The sequence below is a fragment of the Solanum tuberosum genome, unplaced genomic scaffold (genome assembly GCF_000226075.1).
Source record: "Solanum tuberosum cultivar DM 1-3 516 R44 unplaced genomic scaffold, SolTub_3.0 scf00055, whole genome shotgun sequence".
Classification (NCBI taxonomy): domain Eukaryota; kingdom Viridiplantae; phylum Streptophyta; class Magnoliopsida; order Solanales; family Solanaceae; genus Solanum; species Solanum tuberosum.
The window spans coordinates 374,409-389,165 of record NW_006238981.1 but is presented as its reverse complement, the minus strand read 5'-3'; the positions used below and the strand labels follow the sequence as shown (position 1 = coordinate 389,165).

The 14,757-nt window shown below is 35.8% G+C and overlaps 3 protein-coding genes across 4 annotated transcripts in view; 2 read left to right on the top strand and 1 right to left on the bottom strand.

Moving 5' to 3' along the window:
* The first annotated feature begins 327 nt into the window (after nt 1-327).
* On the top strand, nt 328-7,988 carry LOC102590840 (uncharacterized). 2 transcript variants are annotated; one of them, XM_006344347.2, is made up of 6 exons: nt 328-433; nt 705-2,090; nt 3,399-4,388; nt 4,968-5,193; nt 5,698-5,840; nt 7,421-7,988. In XM_006344347.2, exons 1-6 carry the CDS (start codon nt 347-349, stop codon nt 7,736-7,738), a joined length of 3,150 nt encoding a protein of 1,049 aa, XP_006344409.2. In that variant the 5' UTR covers nt 328-346; the 3' UTR covers nt 7,739-7,988. The 2 variants fall into 2 exon arrangements, with proteins under 2 accessions (XP_006344409.2, XP_015162864.1); XM_015307378.1 differs by having other exon boundaries at nt 337-416.
* Nucleotides 7,989-8,660: 672 nt separating this feature from the next.
* On the bottom strand, nt 8,661-11,324 carry LOC102598133 (uncharacterized). Its single transcript, XM_006344448.2, has 7 exons — nt 10,243-11,324; nt 10,137-10,170; nt 9,829-10,041; nt 9,636-9,725; nt 9,473-9,538; nt 9,297-9,388; nt 8,661-9,196 (listed from the first exon to the last, which is right to left on the bottom strand). Exons 1-7 carry the CDS (start codon nt 10,605-10,607, stop codon nt 9,106-9,108), a joined length of 951 nt encoding a protein of 316 aa, XP_006344510.1. The 5' UTR covers nt 10,608-11,324; the 3' UTR covers nt 8,661-9,105.
* A 2,250-nt stretch (nt 11,325-13,574) lies between these two features.
* Nucleotides 13,575-14,757, top strand: part of LOC107060063 (galactinol--sucrose galactosyltransferase-like) — a 3,912-nt gene continuing 2,729 nt past the window's right edge. The window contains exon 1 of the mRNA XM_015307380.1: nt 13,575-14,288. Coding sequence (XP_015162866.1) covers nt 14,028-14,288 — 261 coding nt within the window. The 5' untranslated portion in view covers nt 13,575-14,027. The remainder of the gene's footprint in view (nt 14,289-14,757) is intronic.

The following is a 14,757-nucleotide window of genomic DNA, read 5'->3' as shown; positions in this document are numbered from 1 at the left end:
CACAAATATTTATTTATAAAAGAAAAATATAAATATGTGACTTTTCAATAGAGTGCCTTAGAATATTTCGATATCTTGTTTATGAATTATGATTTACTCATATAATAAGATTGTATAAAAATTTTAAAAAAAATATAATAAAAAATACAACTTAAAAATCCAAATTACATATCTAAATAAATTTCAACTAAATATCAATTTAATTTTATATCACTATTTTTATCCAAATTACTTATCTAAATAAATTTGAATTTCATATCAATTTCAGATTATAACCCTTATATAGATATTTGACTGTTACATCATTTTTATTTTATTTCCTTTTTTATTGATCAACTGTAATAAGATGTACATTTTTATACAAGGAGCCAAGAGGGACTTAGAGTTGCATCTTCATCTCTCTCTTTCATGCTCAGGTGAGTTGATCATCAAGGTCAGTTTTTTCTCCCTCCATCACTTAATTTCAACTGCTACTTATCGGAAAGATTAATTAAATTCAACGCCGGCAGGCGGCAGCTATATCAATTATAAAAATAAAATTAAATGGTATCTTGTATGCCGTAGATGTGAATTGAAACCAGTAAATTCGTTATTCATTGTATTGATTTTGGATGAAAATGTTTAGTTTTCCCCTGAATTTGATGGGATTTCGTTTGATTCATTGTATAATTTGTTTATGAGTTTTTTTGAATTGTTGTAATCAGATGAAAATAGGAGAGGGGACAGAGAAGAAGTTATCTTCTATGGTCACCTCTCCTTGTGATCCACTGGGCGATGAGTTATTGCAAGGTCAGTGGTCCAGGGAAGAGACGGATCACAAGGGTATTGAAAAGGGATTAGATTTATATGGAAGCATGGATGAGAGTGAATTTATAGACAGTATGGATATGGGAGGGGAGTGGATTGGGAAGGTTAGTCAACTGCAAAATACGAGTGAAACTTGTGATAAATTATTTGTATCAGCAAATTCTTGTGAATCTGCAGAATATAAGAGTAGTGAACTAGTTGGGAAAGAAATTGAAAGCTTTGGGACTAGTGGTGGTTCATTGGAAATCATATCTATGGGAATTGATGATGGTTTGGAGTTGCTTAGAGATTTTAAAACCATGGGAGGGAGTTTGGAAGGATCAGGCTTGCAATCTGGTGTAGAAATCGGTGGAGGTGAGTTTGTAAGATGTTCCGATGAATGTGAGACGTCATCAAAATATGAGCATTCAGATGGCGAGGACTCAATGTTTGGAGGAAGCACTAATGATGAGGAGAACATTAATTCTTATTATGGAAGAGAGGTACAACGTTCTCTTGAAGAAAATGGCAAGGATGAAAATAAGTTGGTTATGGGTTCGGCAATAGCCTTTGGTTCGGATGATTGGGACGATTTCATGCAGGAAAATGGAGAATTTACTCTCTCTTCAATGGGGCATGAAGAACTTCAGCCTGAAAACCAGCCTACTACTAGAAGTGAAAATGAATGTTTGAATATTGCTACAACTGGTGTTATTGAGTATTCTAGTGTAGGTTTAGCAATGCCTAAAGAAGAGGACCTTTCAAGTAATCACGACCAAGGTGGTGATAATTTAATCAACTACCTTACTACCTGTTCTGTGGACCCATTGAGTCTTTTGAACCATGGAAAACCTGATCATGTTGAAGATGAGAACGCCATGCTTATTACAAACACCCAAATTCAACAGATAAATGAATCGGCAAAGTTCCTTGAGCAGTCTTGTGCTTTCAAATTGTTTAATCAGGACAGAAGTCCCCAAACACAAATAGGTGAAGTTCCTATCAAAGAGGATCTAAAAATTGAAGGCGGTGAAGGTGCCTATGATGAGAAATTAATTCTTATCCATGATGATCTTGTTTCCGGAGAAGTGGAGCTAAAACACAGTAGCTTATTATTGGACCCTTTATCTCATCCTGATCAAAACGATTATCATTCATCTACAGAACCTTCCAAAGATGTAAAGTTAGAACTATCTGCAGACCAAAGTTCATCTACATCATTAGCATCAGTGACTAATGATAATACAAATGCTAAAAGTACCTCCCTTTCAGTTGGTTGCTCTGAATATCATCTTGCATCTAAGGTAAATTATTGACAAATATATATAAGGATATCGCAAGCTTATATATTTTAGATATTCTTGGTGAAGTTTACAAATATGTACCATGTTTTCCGTCAAACAGATAAAAATTGGCATCTTTTGCTTGTTTTGGTTTTGCTGACCTCCTAGCTCCTTGAACTGTGAAATTTAATTGGTGGCCTATATTACTACAGTAACTAAGCATAGTCGCTTCACATTGATTTGTACTCATTACATATATCTATCTGCTAGGTAAAGGTCTTTTACCTGATTTTATCTTCAGCGATGAGCTGGCTGAAGCATGCCACGAAATGTGAAAATACTACTTGAGGTTCTTCCATTGGAAATCCATAAATCTGAAATCATAAGGGTGAATTTGCAAGCATGGGAAGTTATTTTGTTTCTCTAAGAGTGACTCCTTTACATACAACCTCTCTTTTTCACCACATGAAGTAATTATTTGATTAAACAATTTGACTTCTCTATCTGAAATCTATGCTTATTTAACACATTGTATTGAGTAGTTTATTTATCAGGAGGTGTATCAATTAAACCTCCAACTTTGCCAGTGACTAGAAAATGGTGAATAGTATATAATTACCCGATCTTTGCTTATGTAGCCAAATACAGAAGCTAAATAAATGTTCTTGTAATCCTACATATACAAATCTGCAAACACTGCGACATGTTTTTGTTAATCTTGTTCAATGTATGAAAAATGATCTGTCTGCTTGTTGAATGGAACACGTGAGTTGAATGTCTTAGATCTTAAGTATTGCTTATTAAGAACTGATAAAGATCGGATTCGTGAAATTGTAGCTACTTGAAAGAAAAGCTTATTTAGATAAAGAAGAAGACTTCAGCGTCATAAATGATAAAGTGCTTATTTATATGCTGTGGAATCGAAAAAAGAATTTTTGATACTTTAACTTACTATTAATATTGGAGCGCCTTTACGTTAGAACTCCTCGAGGGTCCACTTATTTTCACGAGCATTGTCCCTCTTGGAACATATACTGATTCTTTCCCGAGTGCAATCAGCAATGATTTCCAGTGACTTCTGCTGTTGTGCTTATGGACCTTCTGTTTGACAGCCAGGGTCCTTTGGCTTATGCTTATGTGGTATGCAGATCAAAAGAAGAAATATATCGTTTGTGCATAATTTTCTGAATGGTGGTTATTGCTGACAGTACATATTGCTTTCATGTTGGTCAATTTTTGTAACTTACTTTGGTGTTAATGAATCTTTCCCCAGTTCTACGTACAAGGCTCCTTCCTTTGATGCTTTGTGTTTTCTCTTTCTTTTTGCAGACACAGAATCTTGAGTTAAATGAATTATATGATGAGCTTGTTCATGATATGGAAGAGATATTACTTGAATCTGGTGAATCTCTTGGATTCAGTTTTGGTAACAAGATTTATCAATCATATATACCACTTCCTTCAAGAGATGGTGGTTCTACTGCTTCTACTTCTGGTACTGATGATGCTTATGCTGCAATCCAAAACCCTCTGAAATTTGACAGGGTGGAGGTCATTGATACAATACAGAAGATAGGGGATGTTTCACTTAGTGAGAGATTAGTTGGAGTAAGAGAATATACTGCATACAGGATAAGAGTGTGGAATGGCAAAGATAATTGGGAGGTTGAAAAACGGTATCGTGAATTTTCTGCTCTCTATTGGCGGTTGAAAAAGTTATTCGCAGATCAGGGAAGGATTCTTCCTCCTGTCTGGTCCTCTGTTGAACAAGAGTCACGGAAGGTTTTCAGAAGTGCTTCTCCAAAAGTTGTTGCTGATCGAAGTGTTCTTATTCAAGAGTGTTTAAATTCCCTTCTCCAGTCAAGGTTTCCTACAGGTGCCCTCAATGTTGTAGTGTGTTTCTTATCTCTGTCTAAGGATCTTCCAGATTCTCCAACTTATGATACAAATGCACTTCAGTCTCCGTCTACTTTAAGAAGCAGAATCAGAGGGAATGTTTCCAGCTTGGGGAAGACTATTTCCCTCATTGTTAATAAACGACCTTATAAATCGAATAAACAGTTACTAGATGAACAACATTATTCTTGTGCTGGTTGCTACAAAAATTTTGACGATGGGAAGACTCGAATACAGGAATTTGCGCAGACTATGGGGTGGGGAAAACCTCGTTTCTGTGAATATAGTGGTCAGCTGTACTGCTCTTCATGCCATACAAATGATATGGCTGTCTTGCCTGCAAGGATTCTGCATCTTTGGGACTTTAATCAATACCCAGTTTCTCAGATGGCTAAATCTTATCTGGACTCTATCCATGATCAGGTAATGAGAAAATTTCCCAATCAAATTTGACTAAATCTCTGTTTCTTGCCATTCTTTTTGACTGAACAGGAATGCATTATGTATCTTTGTATATCTATATATAATTAAGCAATTTAATGACACTTGGTCTTGTTCCTCATCTTGCATACCAAATATCTTTCTACAATCCAAAAGGTTGCAACCAAGGGTGTATAAGTAGTCAATGAAAGTGGGGATAAAGGCCCTGGAGACTAGGGATTAATCCTAGCAGAGACAAAAAAAGCAAAGAACTTGGTGAATTTTGCTCATCTACCTAAACTTTTAAAGTTACATGATACGTAGATAGTAGGTACCCGGTGGACTAGTGAAGGTGTGGAATGGCACCGGAAAAGATGAATAACTACGCTTTGACAGGGTTAGTAATACATATGACCTGCTGCCGTCATTGGGAGAATCGGCATTAATCCCCAGCTGTAGAAATGCTCACGTTTCTTGCCTCCCCCCTGGGCTGCAGCCTCCTGTATTCTTACTTCTGGCTCCTTTCACTATGAGAACATGAAATAACTGTAGGACTTATGTTTCATTCTTCTGCTCTTGCAGCCAATGCTTTGTGTCAGTGCAGTTAATCCTTTTCTGTTCTCAAAGGTCCCAGCTCTGCAGCATGTCACAAATATCAGAAAAAGGATAGGAACTATGCTTCCATTTGTTCGCTGCTCCTTCCAAAGATCCATCTACAGGGGAGTTGGATCTAGAAGATATCTTCTTGAAAGCAATGACTTTTTTTCTCTTAGGGATCTCATAGATCTATCCAAAGGAGTCTTTGCAGGTTAGCCTGCAAAACGAAATTTATACTCATGATGCTTGGACACATGTGCTGTGATGTTAAAGTCCCAGAAGATCTTGTCTTTACTAGTGATTTGTTTTACTTATATCTTTCTTTTCCATTTTATTTTTGTTGAAGATTATGAGTGAGGACTATTGTTAGCTCTTGGTTGATTTTATTTGATATTTTACAGTTATACACCAATCGCTCAAGTTGCCATAGAATTGTTCCTAAACTGCAGTCTTTTCTTTATTTTGTCCCCACTCCTCTCTCCCTCAAAATCATAGCAGAGCCTGAAAGTACTATTAATCCCTTCTTATTTACATTTACTGTTTCTTTCCCATGAATATATGAATGTTACTTCCTGCTTGTCAGAACATAGAAATGAGAATTAGGAGAAATCAGGGAAAGGATGTTTCTTTAATAGTTCTGATCTGTTTTCCATGTGGCAACATTATTGAGAAAACTGACTTGATTTGGTCCTATGCTATATGACTTCAAATGCAGCTTTACCAGTTATGGTCGAGACTATATCAAGAAAAATTCTGGAGCATATAGCTGAGCAGTGCCTTATATGTTGTGATGTGGGTATACCCTGCAATGCTCGGCAAGCCTGTGATGACCCCTCTTCTCTCATTTTCCCTTTCCAGGTTGGCAGGGTTTATCTTGTTTCATTTATTGATATTTGTTTCTTATTAACATACTGTTTGGGAAGTTGAAGTTAATTAATCAGACTTTTCAACCATTCTGCACTGCATGTTCCAAAAGAATTTAGCTCAAATTCTAAAAGTTTGACTTTTTTTAATAAAGGTGAATAATTTTATCTGAAAAGGTTCAAAAATACCCCTAAACTATCTGAAATAGCTCACATTTACCTTTAAACTATATTTTGGCTCAAAACTACCCTTCTCGTCAAAGTATTGGGTCACACTTACCCTTCTAGTTAACATTAGTATGTTAAGTGCCACGTGGACGCTACGTGGACGCCACATAAGCGCCAAACATTTCCCACTTTCATGTAGACTAATAAGATCCCTAATTTCTAATTCACCCATTTCCCCTCATTTCTCTTAAGATATATTTCACCCATTTCCCCTAATTTTCCCCTCATTTCTCCATTTCCCTTACCATATTCACTATGGTTCTGTATCTAATGCTATTAATATTGGGTACTGCAACATGCAGCAGCCTCCCTAATCCTATGATGAGTGAATGCAAAAAGGCAGAAAATGTGATCGATGAAAATCATTTTTTTGTGTTCGATAGTCATAAATTAATTTTTCCTATCTAGACATTCAACTTTATATTAGTACATATTTTAAAACATCACTTAGATAATTGTTAATTACTCCTAAGGGAAATGGAGAAATGAGGGGTGAAATGTATCTTAAGAGAAATGAGGGGTGAAATGTATCTTAAGAGAAGTGAGGGGAAATGGGTGAGTTAGAAATTAGGGATCTTATTAGTCTACGTGGAAGTGGGAAATTTTTGGCGCTTATGTGGCGTCCACGTGGCACTTAACATACTTCTGTTAATTAGAAGGGTAAGTATGACCCAATACTTTGACAGGAAGGATAGTTTTGAGCTATAGCAGAGCCTGAAAGTACTATTAATCCCTTCTTATTTACATTTACTGTTTCTTTCCCATGAATATATGAATGTTACTTCCTGCTTGTCAGAACATAGAAAAGAGAATTAGGAGAAATCAGGGAAAGGATGTTTCTTTAATAGTTCTGATCTGTTTTCCATGTGGCAACATTATTGAGAAAACTGACTTGATTTGGTCCTATGCTATATGACTTCAAATGCAGCTTTACCAGTTATGGTCGAGACTATATCAAGAAAAATTCTGGAGCATATAGCTGAGCAGTGCCTTATATGTTGTGATGTGGGTATACCCTGCAATGCTCGGCAAGCCTGTGATGACCCCTCTTCTCTCATTTTCCCTTTCCAGGTTGGCAGGGTTTATCTTGTTTCATTTATTGATATTTGTTTCTTATTAACATACTGTTTGGGAAGTTGAAGTTAATTAATCAGACTTTTCAACCATTCTGCACTGCATGTTCCAAAAGAATTTAGCTCAAATTCTAAAAGTTTGACCTTTTTTAATAAAGGTGAATAATTTTATTGACCTAAATGTTGTGACTTAAACTGATGTAATTGTCCACTTCCAATATTTACTTGCATAAGAAATGCCAGACCTTCAAAGATGTAGTTTGTCCTTCAACAGGAAGAAGAAATTGAAAGATGCAAGTCTTGTCAATCAGTTTTTCACAAGCATTGCTTTAGGAGGACATCAAGTTGCCCTTGTGGTACTCAATTTAAACCGGAGCTAGAGGGAAATACAAGTAGGGGCAACCAGAGTGAGAGCAGTGTGGGGAATCTCTCCTTGGCCTTGCCAGGAAAGAAGGCAGACCTCAGTAAGGGGCTTTTTTCTAGAGTATTCTCGAAGGTAAGATCACTGAAGTCTATCGAGGGTGGAGAACAGCGGCCTGAAGATAAGAGTACTGCTATTGTAATGGGCTCATTGCCTCTGACCAACCTCTGAATACCTGTACATATATTCGTCCTTGTATTTTGCGTTGCAAGAAAATCATGTGAATTGAAGCTTGTGCTTTAGCTAAGACCTGTAAGAATTGCCTATTCTTTCTCTGTTTGTGTCTCTCCATCTTATTTGGTCCTTTTGTATTTTCCTTCATTTGACTTGTATTCTTTTGTAACAATTTTCAGAAACATGGGTGATTTTTTCTTCTCTCCATGATCATTTTCTTCTATTATAGCCAAAACTTCTGATCTAATTATACTTTTTGTGAAGTTCAAGAAGCTCAGCTAACTCAGCATTCTTTGGTTTTGCCAATACATCACGACATAACTTTAGTTTGTATGAATTTGAAGAGTGCAACTTATCCTACTTATGATGGCCTTTACTGTATGCACTATGCAGTGAGGAATTTGTTCCATCTTTTGTCTATTCCTTTTGCTTTGGCTTTGACGTTGGAGTAGTTGGTGTCTGCATATTCATGATAACACAGAGTACAACCAGGGAAAGGAGCAAGAACTTAACTTAGGTACACTGGATGTGTGTATTTACATTTTACACCATTGATATACTTGTAACCTGCTTTATTTATCAGGTTTATTAATTTCACTTTTATGGGGCATGAAAAAGAGTTATCTGATGCTTTCTTTTGGTGTTTCTCATAAAATAGAAAAAGTTATATTAGTAACATTCCACACCTTTAATCACTTCAGTTTTGACTGAAGATGCTTTTTGTTTCCCAACATATAGCCACTTCCCCACTAGAAAAGTGGAGATCTTCAACAGAAGAATGGGCCATTCACTATCTATACAGCTTTCTCATTGTCGGCATGTTCATTGTATTTGATATGAGAGTGTAAACATGTTGCATATATATATATATTGAACAATAAATTATATGTATGAACTATTGATATCTGTTTGTTTTTTGTCATATTTAGGCTACATATATATCTTGCAACCACAAAACTCTACCCCTCTATTCTCTTTTTGTATATTTACTGCTATTTTGCTACATAAAGTAATACTATTGTGTTTCCTTTACTTGTTACCTTTTTTTTCCTTTTCTGGGGAAGCAAGGACCAAATACCAATGTTGTATTGTTCAAAAAATGAACTCATGTTGCCTTTTCTGCTATTTGTTGTAATCTTTTCTCATTCTCCCTCTACAGTTAACTGCCTTTAAGGCATAAAAATCCATGTTTAGCATCATCCTGCACACTGATAAGAGTGAGGAAACCATTTCTTTAACAAATGGTGTTTAAGCTTCATGACCAAAACAAAAATGCCATAGCATGGTATGTGCATCGCCGCCACCGATGAATACATGAAATTTTCAATCAGAAGAGGGGTTCATTTTCTTGAATCATGAGTTTCTTATAGATCAAAATTTGCAGTAGACATTAAACAAAATGCATACCACAGAGGAGAAAATGAAGATGACAGATCAAGAAATGGATAAGGCCACCTGTTTCCAAAATAAAACCAGTATTCATTAGTTGTCCAAACAGATAATACTTAAAATGTACTAGTAATTGCAACTGGTAAAAGAACAGTGTTTTTTTTACCATATTGACATACAGGCATGGACTGCCCATTGAAAAACAACATAAACTGCTGTCCACAGAAAGAAGTATCCAATTCGAAACCAAGGGAAAAGCTGAAATTCATCGAAAATTATAAGAATTATTCAACTTATGAAGATGATTTTTGAGACCAAATGAGAAAAGTTGGTTCAACATACCAAAGAGTTGAGAGCTGTATCACCAAGTAGAAACACTACATTGATCGAATGCATGTTTATTATCCACTACAACATAAATGTAACATCAATTAGAAACACGAAACATCTCTGAACTTTATCCACTATAACAGTAAAGTCATAATAGTACATGTAGAATACTTACAAAGTTTAAATTATAACCCCTTATGGTCAGAAATGGAACAAGTATGAACCAGAAGACGCAGTCAGTAAGCGTTACTGCTCCTGCATTCATCTTTCATAACATAACAGGAAGACAAAGGTTAGTAATATGCAAAACTTGTACATTCCTTGTCATAGGATCAAACACAATCTTTTTGATTACTCGTCGATTTTACCTGGAAAATTATCTGAAAAACATATCCCCAGAAATCAGCAATTTGGCGAGAACTCTGTTCTGCATTTTCCATTGCCTGTTTTGCAGCATTTGAACTAGTGCTACTTTCTACATTCATAGACAATCTTCGCAAACTATACTCAATATCTTGCCTCTCATTACCAACTTTATTGTGATACTGATAACATCCATACATTGAGAGCACAGATCCAAGCTACATTCATATAACAAGAAATCGCGAGTAAAAAATACAGAACAAGAAAAAAGAGAAAAATTGACTTCAACTTCAATGTTGCTGCTATTACTTACCCCAAAATAAATTGTGATCAATGTGAATGTCCACCTGTTCAGTAGCCAATACATAAGCACATTTTCAAGATTCATAAATCATAATCATTTGTATAAACATACTTACTGTGTATAATAGTAAAAGAGTTCCCCTCCATCAACAACAACATTCATGATTAACAATAACAAGAGGATTAAAAACGCGACGACTCTATATCCAAGAAGCCAACCAGGATTTATAGTTTTAAGACATGGTTTCCAAACTTCATCTTCATACAAAATTCCAGGAGAGTCTTTCTCCTCTTCTCTCCTATTTCTCGAACCGCGAGGTCCTTCATACTTTGTTATAAGAATTGATGCAAAAACCATTGAAGCAAAAATCCAAATGGAACACAATGTAACCCTCCAATTCAACCAGTAATTTGATGTTGTTGTATCAACTGTCATAGCTAGTTGCCATGAATTTTTTGGTGCTCCTGTTAGAAAACTCATTGTATCACAACAAAATTGCCCAAAGGGTCCAGAAAAAAACACAACACTAAAGAATGTTCTTTTTTTTATACTTTACTTTTTGTTCAAAAGAATTTGAATACATACAAAGAATTGAAATCCCAAAAAATCCAAATTTGATTAAAGATTATATATAATGAAACTGTAGATAGTATGACATTGACACTATATACATTTGATATGTGAAAGTAAACAGAGATTCCAAACTTTCTGCATGCATCTGCACAGAAAGATATGTTGAAAATATAATTTTAATATAATGTTTTGAAATAAAAAGTGGTAAAAAAGAAGGCAAGTTCTTAACTGTAAGCAAAGGAAAGTTAGCATACTTACCAGGTGATGTGTAAGAATAAATGCTTTGCTTCTTTGCTTTGGAGGAATCAATTTTTATTTATTTTTTAACAAAAGAAATAAATAAAATTTGAAAAAAAGAGAATAGAGAGAGAGCAAAAAGAATGGTGTTCTTTGAGTCTTTATTTTGTTATCCTAATAGGATTTGCCTAATGGGATTAGTCACTAGTCTATAATCCAATATGCCCATGCAAATTAAATATGAAATTCTTAGACACGGAGGATATATTTTATTTTTTTTAGTTTTATGGTATTCCAAGTGTAACCAACAAGCTATGCTGAAGCACAAGACTCTCGGGCATGGAGGAGAGCTATGCAAGATGAACTAGATATGATCAAGAAGAACCTAAAAACCGCAAGGCGGTTGGTGTAAAATGGATTTTCAAGACAAAATTCAATTCTGATGGAACAATTTGCAAACATAAGGCTAGATTGGTGGCGAAGGGATACGCACAACAATATAGTGTGGATTACCAGGAAACATTTTCTCCTGTAGCAAGGTATGACAGATTCAAGCTTATTCTTGCATTTGCATCCCATAGTTCTTGGCAGATTCATCAACTTGATGTCAAATCAGCTTTTTTGAATGGTTTGCTTGCTGAAGAGATCTAGGTAGAGCAACCTGATGGTTACTCAATTCCTGGAAAAGAAGATCAAGTTTATCTCTTAACGAAGGCCTTGTATTGCCTAAAACAAGCCCCAAGGGCATGATATGAGAGGATGGACAATCTTCTCATCCAACTTGGCTTTAGTAGAAGTCAAACTGAAGCTACTTTGTATGTGAAAGTCACTGTATGTGAGTCCTTAATTGTCTCAATTTATGTGGATGACATGCTTGTGACAGGAAGCAAAATTGAACTAATTATCCAAAGGTTCAAAGATGAAATGGAGAAAATCTTTGAAATGACTGATCTTGGAGTCATGAAGTACTTCCTTGGCATGAAAGTGTTGCAGTCCAGTTATGGAATTTTCATATGCCAGCAGAAATACATTTCGGATATTCTAAGCAGGTTCAAAATGTAAGATTCCAAACCTGTAAGTACTCCAATCTCTACTAGTGTGAAGCTTGGCAAGGATGAGGATTCCGAAAAAGTGGATAATAGTATGTATAGAAGCTTAATTGACAGTCTTCTATATCTAACCGCAAGCAGACCTGTCATTCTCTTTGTTGTAAGTTTCTCTCTAGGTTCATGCATTCGCCTAGAGACACACACTTCACAACGGCTAAAAGAGTGTTAAGGTATATTAAAGGAACCAACAAGTTTGGAACTTTTTTTCCAATATCTGACGAAGTAACTATGAACCTGATCGGGTACTCTGATAGTGATTGAGGTGGCGGAGTTGAAGATTCCAGAAGCACCTCTGGATATATTTTCTATTTGGGGACAAGTTGTTTTAGTTGGAGCTCTAGGAAACAAGAAACTACAACTCAATCAACAGCAGAAGCTAAGTACATAACTGTTGCATCTACTGTGAATCAAGCTATCTGGCTAAGGAAAATGGTGAAGGACTTGGGCCATGAACAAACAGAAGCTACCAAGATTATGTGTGACAACAGTTCAACAGTTTCAATCTCAAAAAATCCAGTGTTTCATGGTCGAACTAAGCATATCAAGATCAAGTTTCATTTTATTAGAGAAGTCTAACAATCTAATGAAGTGTTACTTGTTCGTTGTTCATCTGAGAACCAGCTAGCTGACATTTTCACTAAGTCATTGCCAAAGGAAAGGTTTGAAGATCTGAGGCAAAGAATTGGTGTTTGCCACAAAAATGCCAAGGAGGATTGTTAGACAATTGACATTTTTTCCAGCTTATTATTTTTTACTGTTTTTTACTTATTTCAGTTTAGAGCTCTCTATTCTTTAGCTAGACTTAGAGGGTGTTCGGATTGACTTAAAAGTTGGTCAAACCTACTTTTAAGTCCGTTTTTGACTTCTGAAAGTGTTTGACAAATATAAAAAATAATTTAAAATGACTTAAAATAAGTTACGAAATGTTTGACAAGGTAAAAAATGACCTAAAATAAGTCAGAAACCAAAAGTAGGTCTCCCCCTACTTTTTATTTTTTGACTTAAAAGTCATTTCAGTTTGACTTTTTATTTTTGACTTAAAAGCTATTTTTTAAAGCCAATTCAAACGGGTCAACTTTAGTTGCTCAATTTTCTGAAGTTAGTGGCCCCTTTATGGCTGTTAGTGACCTCTTTTATGGTTGTTAGTGACACATGTTCTTATTTAGTTTTAACATTCACTTGGTAAGTGACTACTAGATATAGGAAATTGCTAGGTTTTTCCTTGTATAAATTCAGATCTTCTGCAAATTAATATATAGCTGGAATTTCATAAGTTCACTTTATTTTTATTTTTCAAATAAGTTTCTTTAGTGTTTCTGTTTTAACAGAATGAAGAGAGAAGATACTTCAATCTATCTTTGATGCTACCTTGCGATTCACCTAAACACTGGTGAGATCTGAGCACCTAGTAACGTAATTTGAGTGTGGAATGAGCCTATGATCTTGGGCTCTGATACCATGTAAGCTCCATTAGTGGAGATTAATACATTGCTAACTTGCAGAAGAAATGGATGAGAAGAAGAGAAGATATTTTTAGAGACCACAAAATTACTGTTACATTGAATTGGCCCAGCTGACTATTATATTCATGTAGCTGATTATTTATAGTTTAGCTTATACACATTCAACTAACTAACTAACTATGTACAGCTGAACCTTCTCTAACAACCTAACTAATTCACACCATATGATTTGTACAGTGAACTTCACAAATACAATTCACGTCTTTTTTAATAATTTGTGGGATCAAAATTTCATCTTATTGTGTTATTCTGGTTGTAATGACTAATGACTTTAGTTTACGGGAGTTGTTGGAGCATTTAACTGTCAAGGAGGAGGATGGTGCCCTGTTTCAAGGAAAAATAAAAGTGTGAATGAGTATTCAGTTGCAGTGACATGTTTGTCTAGTCCCAAAGATGTTGAATGGAGCAATGGAGCAAATCCAGTAAGTGTGGAAGGAGTGAACATTTTCGCGGTGTACATGTATAGCCAGAAGAAACTAAAGCTCTTAAAATTGTCCGAAAATGTGGAGATTACTTTTCAGCCTTTCGACTATGAGCTCTTAACAGTCACTCCTATAGCTGTGTTGTCGAAAAAATCAGTGCAGTTTACCCCAATTAGATTGGTGAACATGCTCAATTCTGGTGATGCAATCGACTCTCTTGTCTACGACAACAGCGATGATGAGGAGGAAGAAAGTTCAGTAAGCATTGGAGTAAGATGGAGTGGTGATATGAGGGTGTTTGTGTCACACCCCAAATCCGGATGTGATGGCACGTGTCCATTTCCCACCGGACACGTCAGCCTAACCCAACCACAACGATAGAGAAGTAGAAATACGAGAATAAAAGATAATAAATAAGCGGAAGACTTTAATTAAGACTCAACACTACCCAGAATTGGTTGTCACATGTACAAACCTCTAAATACAGAATTCGAATAAAAATAGGCATTAGTTTTGCCCCGACGTCGCTCGGCCGGCTTAGATCCCTGTAGACTGGTGTAGCAGACTTGAGTCTGATAGTTTGGGCCTTAGTTAGGTGATACTCTTTCTCCGACTATAGTTATCCTTATTTTCCCCGATGTTACGGCTTCACGAATTACATCGGCGACACTAGTTCTACTTCGCGATTTGAATTTGATTTTCGATTTGGTTCCAAGGACTTTCATTGATTGGCTATGTGTGGACGGCGTTTCACGGACATTTATGA

Excerpts from the sequence above, each read along its gene's own strand:
- LOC102590840 (XM_006344347.2), top strand. The coding sequence starts at position 347 with ATGTACATTTTTATACAAGGAGCCAAGAGGGACTTAGAGTTGCATCTT. Across the intron at positions 434-704 it reads CAGGTGAGTTGATCATCAAG|ATGAAAATAGGAGAGGGGAC; the intron begins GTCAGTTTTTTC and ends TGTTGTAATCAG. Across the intron at positions 4,389-4,967 it reads TGGACTCTATCCATGATCAG|CCAATGCTTTGTGTCAGTGC; the intron begins GTAATGAGAAAA and ends CTGCTCTTGCAG.
- LOC102598133 (XM_006344448.2), bottom strand. The coding sequence starts at position 10,607 with ATGAGTTTTCTAACAGGAGCACCAAAAAATTCATGGCAACTAGCTATG. Across the intron at positions 10,042-10,136 it reads TGATCACAATTTATTTTGGG|CTTGGATCTGTGCTCTCAAT; the intron begins GTAAGTAATAGC and ends ATATGAATGTAG. Across the intron at positions 9,726-9,828 it reads TTTTTCAGATAATTTTCCAG|ATGAATGCAGGAGCAGTAAC; the intron begins GTAAAATCGACG and ends ATGTTATGAAAG.